General features: G+C 32.9%; 1 protein-coding gene across 3 annotated transcripts; it reads right to left on the reverse strand.

The window, feature by feature from the left end:
* Nucleotides 1–1868: 1868 nt before the first annotated feature.
* Nucleotides 1869–8912, reverse strand: LOC115978631 (uncharacterized protein At2g02148). 3 transcript variants are annotated; one of them, XM_031100464.1, is made up of 10 exons: nucleotides 8802–8912; nucleotides 8288–8544; nucleotides 7635–7758; nucleotides 7192–7533; nucleotides 6946–7108; nucleotides 6715–6838; nucleotides 6247–6312; nucleotides 4384–4644; nucleotides 2390–2478; nucleotides 1869–2100 (listed from the first exon to the last, which is right to left on the reverse strand). In XM_031100464.1, exons 2-10 carry the CDS (start codon nucleotides 8471–8473, stop codon nucleotides 2055–2057), a joined length of 1401 nt encoding a protein of 466 aa, XP_030956324.1. In that variant the 5' UTR covers nucleotides 8474–8544; nucleotides 8802–8912; the 3' UTR covers nucleotides 1869–2054. The 3 variants fall into 3 exon arrangements, with proteins under 3 accessions (XP_030956324.1, XP_030956325.1, XP_030956326.1); XM_031100465.1 differs by having other exon boundaries at nucleotides 2074–2138; XM_031100466.1 differs by lacking the exon at nucleotides 1869–2100 and having other exon boundaries at nucleotides 2145–2478.
* Nucleotides 8913–10022: the final 1110 nt, after the last annotated feature.

Consider the following 10022-nt stretch of genomic DNA (forward strand, 5'->3'; position numbering starts at 1 on the left):
GAATATAAAATGGTCAACAAGGTAGCAAATTGTATTACACGTAATCAGTGCTTGCTGAAAAAAGAGTATAAAAATTGTTTACCAAAAATGAAAAAGAATATAAAAATTGCTTGCTTGCATTTCATAACCGACAGAAAAGCATTAAAATAAAAAAAGCCGCATTCCATGTTCCATTCACTTAACCCCTGGAACATGTTTCTCAAAAAAAAAAAAAAAAACCCCTGGAACATGCCACTGTAACCGCAATTTCCCATTCGAGCCTGATATTCATATATCATTCACTTCTTCCTTTTTATTCTATTTTTCTTTTATAATTTTTATGTATTTTTGTTGATATATCTCTGTTTTTTTTTTTTTTTTTTTTTTTTTTTTTTTTTTTTTTTTAAGTCAAACTTATAAAAGGAAAATCAATGATAAAAAAAAATAAAATAAAGAAACCCATTTCATTTCAAAAGTATAAAAGTTCAAATTATTTATGTAATCCTCTAAATAATTTTTCATAAAATAAGTGTATAAGTAATAAAATATGGAAACAACTATCTAACAATTCCATAATATGATATTGTTTTCAAGTCAAACTTTAAAATTTTAGTTGCTGAATTAGTTATTATATGGTTTAAAATTGTTATAATTTAATCATTTATGAGTTTAATAAAAAGTTAAAAACTAACATAAACTGTATTTTAGGTTTATTGATTTATGAAAAATCATTACATGGGTATTATAAATAGAATTTTGAATATAAAAAAAAATTACAGCACAACAATATACAATATATATATATATATATATAATGTGTGTTTGTGTGCATATACACAATATGTGTTTCTATCTACATATGTCCATGAGTGTATGGAGACATATATTAGTTATAAATTTTGCCCCCTCTGAGATAAAATCTTGGCTCTGCCACTAGCCACCACTAGCTAGGTGTACTAATTTGCAAAAAAATAAATCTTATATATATTTATATGATAAAAAAATGGGACAGTGGCTATATTCTTCAAATTTTCTTGGCAAGTCCGTCCCCTACTCCATTATCTTACCAAGGTTTTGAAAGAGTGAAGCTCAACTCTTTCTTTCTTTTTTCCTTTTCCTTTCTTTCCTTCTCCTTTATTTTTGGACCGGTAGTACCAACTCCCTAATGCGGGGACTCGAACCTTTTTTTTTATATATATAGAAAAATTCAATAGTACAATGAGAGAGAGAGAGAGAGAGGAGTGATTTAAACCCTACATGAATCTATAAAAAACATTAGAAGATACCAACCAATTGAGCTACAAGGCTCTTGACCAAGTGACTTAAACTTAGTGCATATTTAAATAAGCTTTTTAATATAGTTATTGAAAATTAGTTTAAGTATAGTCATTGAACCTATAAAAAATAAGATTAAATAAACAGATTAACTAAAAAGTTAAAAAGAAAAAAATTATGACAAATAGATAAAACTTACCAATGTCAATTAGGCGGGTAACTCTTACCAAAATATTGACAAAAATAAAAACTATAAATGTGTTCATCGGGTTTGAAAGAAAGATATAACAAAGAGGAGCTGTGGGGTAAAAAAAGCATACTAACTTATCTCAGTTTTATCATATTCTCATGACAAATGGAATAACGACTATTGCAAGATATCGGATCAATTCGAATTCAAATTGTATATGTAAAAACGAATGCATTGGTGCAAAATAGTGTATTGAAGTCTTAGATGCCACATTATAAAAAAAGAACAAAACAAAACTTTTAACAATAAAATTTACACTAACACTGGTGATCATTTGTTACAATATGTACTAATAAGCTCATTATAACCATCATCTCTAGTTTTTTGATGACTAGGAACCTCAGAGACCGTCCAAAGCATCGTGTTTTTTTTTTTTTTTTTTTTAAATTTAAAATCCAATTAAACCCCAGACCAATGTAACGCGCTCACATCACATGGAACAAATCACTGCCTTCGCCAATGGGACATGGCCCTAGAAATTGTTTGCACCCAAGGGGATTATTCGAAGCTTAGACTTGGAGAGAGCACACCACCAAGACCAAGGCCTTGATCACTTGAGCCAACCCCTAGGGGTTATAACCATCATCTCTAGTTCTCAACGCAAAAGAGTAATAATGGCTAAACACTATTTTTGCTGTAAACCAAAACTAATTCATACTTCAGACTTCTACATCAAATATATATATATACATGTACATTTATTTAAAAAAAAAAATTGTAAACTTAGGGGGACTTAAGGGTGTATAGTTGATATACTTCTTTTATCCCCTTTGTATATCTGTTCTTGTATTAATACAAAGTTGATATTACCTATAACCAAAAAAAAAAAAAAAATTCTGAACAGAGTTAGAGAAAAAAATGTAGAAACCATATCATGTTCCTAACCTTTTTACACCGCATTCTGAGCAGAACTTAGAAGTTTCTCTCAGGTATGGGGCCCCACACTCGTCACAAAACTTTGCAAGGTTGGATGGCTGAAATGTAACCAATCTTAAAGGTCAGTAGAAAGCATAGATAGAGAGAAGGTTAGAAAGAAAAAGATTATTAATAGAGGTAAGGAATTTATTCCACTTTGTTATCCATAGTTAGTCATCAAAAATGTTCTACGACCAAAGCAAAATCTTACAACATTTTCACAAGCTGAGGTGTCAGCCCATCATAGGTCAAAATAAAATAATATATATATATATTAAAAAAAATTATATTAGGACCCACCACAACTCAAAACAAAGGTGGTGTGAAAGATTTTGTTGTGCCCTAGAGTCCCATTAAAAAAATTTGTTATCCATAGCGTTTGAATGCACAAATACAGAGTTTTAAATGGAGTCTCATTACAAAACAAAAAAGTAGCACCACAAACAAATTGAAAAATTTAGAAAGAATAAAAAACATCAATAAAGACCCAAGTACAATAAACTACTTAGAGGAATGAACCAGAAGTCATGCATAGTTTGAGCACAAGTATACATAAACGTTCTAATCAAACGCACTCCAGAGGCAATGGATTATTACTCTAATGAAAATAAATTATGTTACAAGGACTAAAATCAGTTCCAGAATTCAGGTATTGAAACCACATACTGGCTATTGTCCACTCAATATCTAAGCAAAAAAAAACAAGGAAAATAATAAATTGGCACTACAGCTAGTACTCTTGTACATCTCATATGAGCACAAACATGTGAATGAAAACAGTTTGATAAAATTAAGTAAAACATTTTACTTGACAAAAAAGGCAGCAGAGACATCTATTAAAATATCCCCTCATATGGTTACTTTGCCATTAAGAGAAAAGACAAAACATACATACAAATACACATAAACCCAGATTTATATATTTAATAAAGGTGTTGACATTTGATTTACTCCGAATTTGGTTTTTGGATGGACAAAGAATGAGAAGAAATGTTTTTGATAATTCAATTGTTACAAGTAGAGAAGGAGGGATTTGAACCTTGGTTCTCCTTATAAAAAAAACCAAGTAATGTCATTGAGCTACAAGACTCTTGACAAAAGAATAAGAAGAGATTGGCTACGATTACTACAAACAGAAAGCCATCTTTGCCATCTACAGGTAGAAGCTTGTCTTTTCTCTCATCCTATTTAAGAACCAAATGGAGCCTTAAATTGCTAAAATTTACAGAATACTGTAATGTTGGTTGCCAGCAGTATCAGGATCACTTTATCACTTAGAAATTATCTAAATTATTTTGTTGGTAAGTTACACATGCAACTAGTCAATTTTGAACCCACGACCTCACCCTCCACCCAGACTTGAGAGAAGTGGAAGTGAAGTTCAAGGTTAGTTCTTATTGGCAAAAAATTGATGATGTAGCTAACACACAAAATCTTGGTCACAATAAATCACAAGAACCAACAAATTTTCATTAAAGAATCAAGCAGTGTCAAATACTTTCTTCTTATTCCTTTTTCAGGCCTAGATGAGTATGCAGAGCAGCATCCTATGACAGAATACAGATATCATGAAGAGATTACCAAGACAGTATCAAGATCACTTTATCACTTAGCAATTATAAAATAGGCACAGTTAACAGAAAACATATTTGTGAAGAAATTGATGAGAACCAACCAGCTTGCATTAGAGCCAAGCAGTGTCAAATATTGTGTGTATTCTTTCATAACTATATTGAAGTATACAACTTATCCAAAAAGAAGAAGAAAAAAATAACTGAAGCATACAAAGCATCATCCAAGGACACAGATTTGATATTCCCCAAGTACACAAGTCTAATTGTAACATACATGCTCATTATGCCCAATTTATGATAACACATACCAAAAAAAACGTTTATTAAATTTAACTAAGTGCTCTAATTATTTATATTAGATGAAAAGCATGTCAATTTGATAATCCTCACCATTACATGCAAGCGCCCTCCAGCATGGCCACCTGTGAGGGGTTGTAAGCATGCCATCTGTTGTGATATGGTTGGTTGATGACAATGAGAAATTTCAGTTAAGTGTGAAGGAGGAACACATTGATGACTGTGAGCAAAATGGGATGCATGTGGACTTTGTTGCATGGGTTGATGATGATTCTGGTGAATTGGGTGAAATTGGGGCTGATGTGAAAGTGGTTGCATAGGATGTTTGCAAACAGTCTGCTGCTGATTTTGTGGCTGCAAAAAGGTGAAAGAAAAGAGAGAAAAGAGATTATTAAAAAATGAATGAACACGTCCTTGTATTATAATAAATGCTGTAAAATGCAAGAAAACGTAAGCATACACCTCAAACATAACCATGGCAATGTGAGAGCACAAATAATCTAAATAAAAACAATAAAAAATAGCTGGAACTAGGAATTAGTTTAGTTAATTTCTGCATGATGCATGTACATATATAAGTTCTTCAGAATCACAATTCTCTTTGGCTAGGGAAATGCATGACTACATCCCTCAAATAATCCTCTCAGCTCAGGTTCATGTCAGTCTCCAAAGTTTGGCATCAACTCAAGGAGGATGCTAGGATGAGCCCATAATCATAAACCTTGACAGATTATAATTCCAGGGGATCCTGTCAGGTCCCCCAGCCCGCGAGCCGAGCTCAATGAAAATTGATGTGAAGCAATTACTATCATTAGCCTAACTCTAGGACAATTTTTTTCCTACCATTTCTATAATGGATTTTGTAGGGTCCAGAACATATTGTGCAAACTGAAATATCTACAGATTAAGTACCTGAAATTCCATTTTTAGTTGTGTTGGCAGCCAAATTATAATTTCTGTAAACAAGTCCTGCCCTAAGACAGCCAAGATAAGTCTTAAGAGAATAAAATGAAAAGGTATGGACTAGAATGGTTTAAGAAAGGAAGGGCAGCATTGAGCTTTTAAAAGGAACCCTAAAAGGCCCAAAGCCCAGAATGCATTTAAAACATGAGCCAAAAACAATCATTTACAACTAGAAAGGCTTAGAATGTCTAGGAATTCTAAGACAGTACAAGAAAGAATATTTCCTAAAACAACCATCTACGCATACAAAAGTTTAAAATCTTTTCTTGATGTGGATGATTAGATCTGCAACACCGTCTAAAGTTACACTGTTCTGTTCACCACATACTTTCCACAAAACACACAGTGGTGCCACATTTCAAGCTTTAAAACCTCTATGATGAGGAAATCTTCCTTCCCAATAGCTTAGCATCCGAGCCACTGCCTTTGGCATAACCCAAGCAAACTCCAAATCATGGCAAAAATGATTTGTAGCAACATTTCAGGATTAGTGAATGATGATGGGAGAGTGAAAATAATTTTCTTTTAATTCAGTTTTAGAAGTCAACTGTAATTTTACAATTGGTCAATTCAGATTTTATTTTAGGTCTTATTAACTAATTAGGTTATTAAAATTTTATTTAATTTTCTAAAGTCAATTTCATTTTCTATATGGTCAATCTTGCTACAATATTGAACATAACCTTAGCTAATAAGCTTAATAGAGACACAATCTTATCTAGACACCTGACTTGCACCAAATGCAAACCAGAATAGGGTGTGAAAAACAAGCATGGCCAATTTAATAAAATCTTTTTGCTAAGAAAAGATCACAAAGCCTCGACACATATGACCTAGTAATAAATATTTTTAAAATTAGGTATAGCAGGATTCTGAATGTTAGCCAACTCCCATGTAGATGCAGATGTGGCTATTTATAAAATGCAACCATATATTATCCCATTAGGAAATTGATATTTATTGCATAAACTTAAGCAAGAAAGTAACTCTTACATCAGTTACAGAGCGGAAACCTTGAGCAGTAGCCAATGAAGAAGAATTATCCGAAACAGGAAATGTCTGAAAAAGCACATCAGAAAGAAAAAAGGTTAACACCACCTTAAATTTACTCAATGTGGCACAGCGTTCAGGATGTGTTACATGCCACTGCAGTCACATTTCCCAATATTTTCTTTACATAATCAATGAACAAATTTATCATTGTTATGGAGACAACAAAAGGTTGAAATAAAACAGACTGTGGAAAAAAATAATAATAGTAATAATCTGATCATCGATTGGCAGTCCTATCTAGAGGGTGAATTCTTACCTTTCGTCCTTCCTTTCTTTCTTTCTTACTTTCATCCTATTTTCCTTATTAAGGATCTTCAAATTCTTTCTAGAAAGCAATTAAGCCTTATAATTTCCTACAGACATCTAGATGACCTAGTAGATTGATAAATGGAGTCATATCAAACTTACAGGCAAACCAGGGATATTAGACATGGAGTTTGACGCAACACGTCTGTACTTGTGTCTTGGAGAGTAAAACTTATAGTCTCGAGGAGAGACAGCTACTTCACTTCGACCAGTCAACCGTTTGAACCTGCCCTCAAGAGCCAAAAAAAAGAAAGAGAGAGAGATATAAAGGCACACCACAGAGTGAAGTGGAAATGCACCCTTCTCAACGTAATAAACAAACGTATAACTTACCACTCAGCATCATCAATAGGCATGCTATTTGGTTTTTCAACAATATCCAAACCATTGACTACGACAAAACGAACTCGCTTCTCTTCTTGTATAACTAATTCTGGAAATCTTGTCCTAGTTTCAAGAGAAGTTGCCAATTCTCTTCTTTTGAACGTACATGGTCCTGCAGACAAAAGCATAAAGATACAGGAACTTAAATAGCAATAAATCACAATAAAGTCATCCTAAAGAAGGAAAATGCAATACCTTTTTTAGGAAATTTCTTAGCCAGCCTTCTATACAAACCACCAGCTGCCTCAAGGGCTACTCCAATGGTCTTGTCACGAATACCATTCAATGAAACAAGCCTGCTATTCACATCAGTAACTAGAGTTTCATACATATTTGCCACGTACATCAAGGGTAAGGCAAACCTCGGGTCACCTTCATACTGGACCTCTCTCGTCTTCCTCTTATTTAGTTTATCTTGGCTAGACTGCCCAGTATAGTCAGCCTCAGAATCAGGCACCTCAGTGACATGATCAAGAATGAAATGATCCACAATAATTTGTAGAAATCTTGACCTTGCTGATTCAATAGGCGAAACATCTGGTTCAAAAATTCTAATCAGGCATCATCCAATTTAAGGAACAAAGAGCACATAAAAATTCAAGTTTTTTTTTTTTTTTAAATGAAATCAATCATTATACCTTCTATTGTTAGGATATCATAGGGGGACCTTGAAGTCCCATTGTTGTCAAGGCTAGAGCGATCATCATCAACTCCTACACCATGGAGCGGCAAAGAGTTCCTATAGGATTCATGCATACAGTCCTATAACAAATATGATATCAACATAGAATTTAATTAATTACTTTGCATATAGGTATAGCATAGAGCTTATAAAAACAAATCCCATGAAAAATTCTCATTAGCCAATACATTCATCTTACTTTTTTTTTTTTTTTTCTTTTATAATAAATATAATAGGATTTAATAGGAAATTGATTATCACACAGTCTTTATTGTATATTATCCGTACACATCACAACATTTCACATTTTAAAGGTGGACATCATTAAAAAATAATGAAATTATAGACATTGCGAGTATAGAGTGTACATCTATCCAGCCCGCCCATCGAGTCAAGACACTAATTTGTTTGTGCGGGTAGGCAGGAAACTTTGTCAGTTGAGCTAACTCGTTTAATTAATACCCCTTCTTCATTTTTAATTTAATAATAAATAGAACAAGCCCTTTTAAGGTTGAAAAACAGTAAAGTAAGTTCAGTCACTCCTTTCCTATACTTTAAGAAAAGGGGAATTGAAGAAGAAGAAGAAGAGGGAGAAAGTAGAGTACTGACAACGGCATTGGAGTGGTGGTCCAAGGAGTCATCATCGTCGGTGACGGCGTCGCGATCGACATCGCTAATGGAATCGATGTCGGTGGGGCGAGCGTCGACGGTGTTGAGATCATGTAAAGGGCTTCCAATGAAGGAATTGGCAGATCTCAGATTGTACTGCTGCTGTACTGGAACCCTACTCCCCATTTATCTCTCTATCATTACAATACCCAACTATCCTCTTCTTCTTCTTCTTCTTCTTCTTCTGTGTCTGTGAACTGTGAAGCAGAGAAAGAGAGATTATTAGTGGAACACACATGAAGAAGAAGATTATTGAAGTTGTTTTGCTTTTGTTTTGAAAAAACAAAAAACAAAAAAATAAAAAAAAAATTATGGGAACAGGAGGAGACTAGTAGACTACTACTACAACGGCTATACAGACTGAGAGAGAGAGAGAGAGAGAGAGAGTGAGAGAGTGAATCCAAGCCTGAGGTTGAGGGTCAGGTCAGGAGAGGTAGAGAGAGAAAGACCGTACCTGAGAGTTCTTTGGAATTAGAAAACAAAAGCGGTTTTCCAAGCCTAATTCCGATCTCCACACCACCTCCCAAACCAGTAGGCTTCAATACTACTCTACTGTTTACTTACTACTTACTGCCACTATTACTTACTAGTATTTTAGTCCTTTTACCTCGCTTCTCCCTTGGCTCAATAGGAATGTTTGGATTGAACTTATTTTTATTGAAAATAAAAACTGAAAATATTATAATAAAATAATTTTTAAATGTGTAAATAGTATTGTGGGACCCATGAACAGTACGTGAACCGTGCATAAACAATGCGTGAACAGTATTTTTTTCCCTGCACAATAAAATCACATGATTTTACTGTTCACGCGCAAAAAAAATGACTGAAAACGTAAACACCAATCTTAGTGCAATCCAAACGGGTACTATACATGTAAACAGTTTTTTTTTTTTTTTTTTACTATTTTTTTCATTTCACATTATACTTACTAATTATGATATATTATATTTTGAATTTTTTTATTTAAAAAAAATTATTTTATAATAATAAAAAAAAAAAGATACAAACTTAATTGTAGTCAATTGCTACAGCCTCACTTAATATTTGTTTATTAGATATGAATTTTGACAAATCCACAATTAGATTACATTTTTTTCTTATATCATTTGTGCTTGAAAAAATTTCAGAAAATTAAAGATAAATGGTTGTGTCATTAATCAAATGTTTAAATTTCAAGTTTTATAGTATAAAATTATGTATAAAAAATAAATTTATGTATCGAATAGTAAATAATATCCAATATAGTAATAAATTTGATATACTTGTTAAGAATACAAATAACATTCAATTATTTTCAAAATATATAGCTACATTAATTTTGTTAATTTTAGTTGTAATCATTGGCTACAACCAAGTTTGTAGTTAAATTTTCTTCTAAAAAAAGAATTTTGTAGCCAAACTTTATATATATATATATATATATATATATATATATATTGTGGTGGTCTGTTCCCAATGACCTTAGGTTGATTGGGCTTAGACCCCCAACTTACTTGTATTTTGGATTGGGCTTATCCCACAATGGGAGGTTCAAGGAAGTGATTAGTGATAATTATGGTGTTACTGTTTTTCCTCAATGCTAAACTACCTCAAGTTTAGCTCGGCCATGAAGGATACCACATAGTTGAGCCCCCACTCTATAGTCCGAGCCAAACTTTCTTCTCCCCATAAT

The sequence above is a fragment of the Quercus lobata genome, chromosome 3 (assembly GCF_001633185.2).
Source record: "Quercus lobata isolate SW786 chromosome 3, ValleyOak3.0 Primary Assembly, whole genome shotgun sequence".
NCBI classification, from domain to species: Eukaryota; Viridiplantae; Streptophyta; class Magnoliopsida; order Fagales; family Fagaceae; genus Quercus; species Quercus lobata.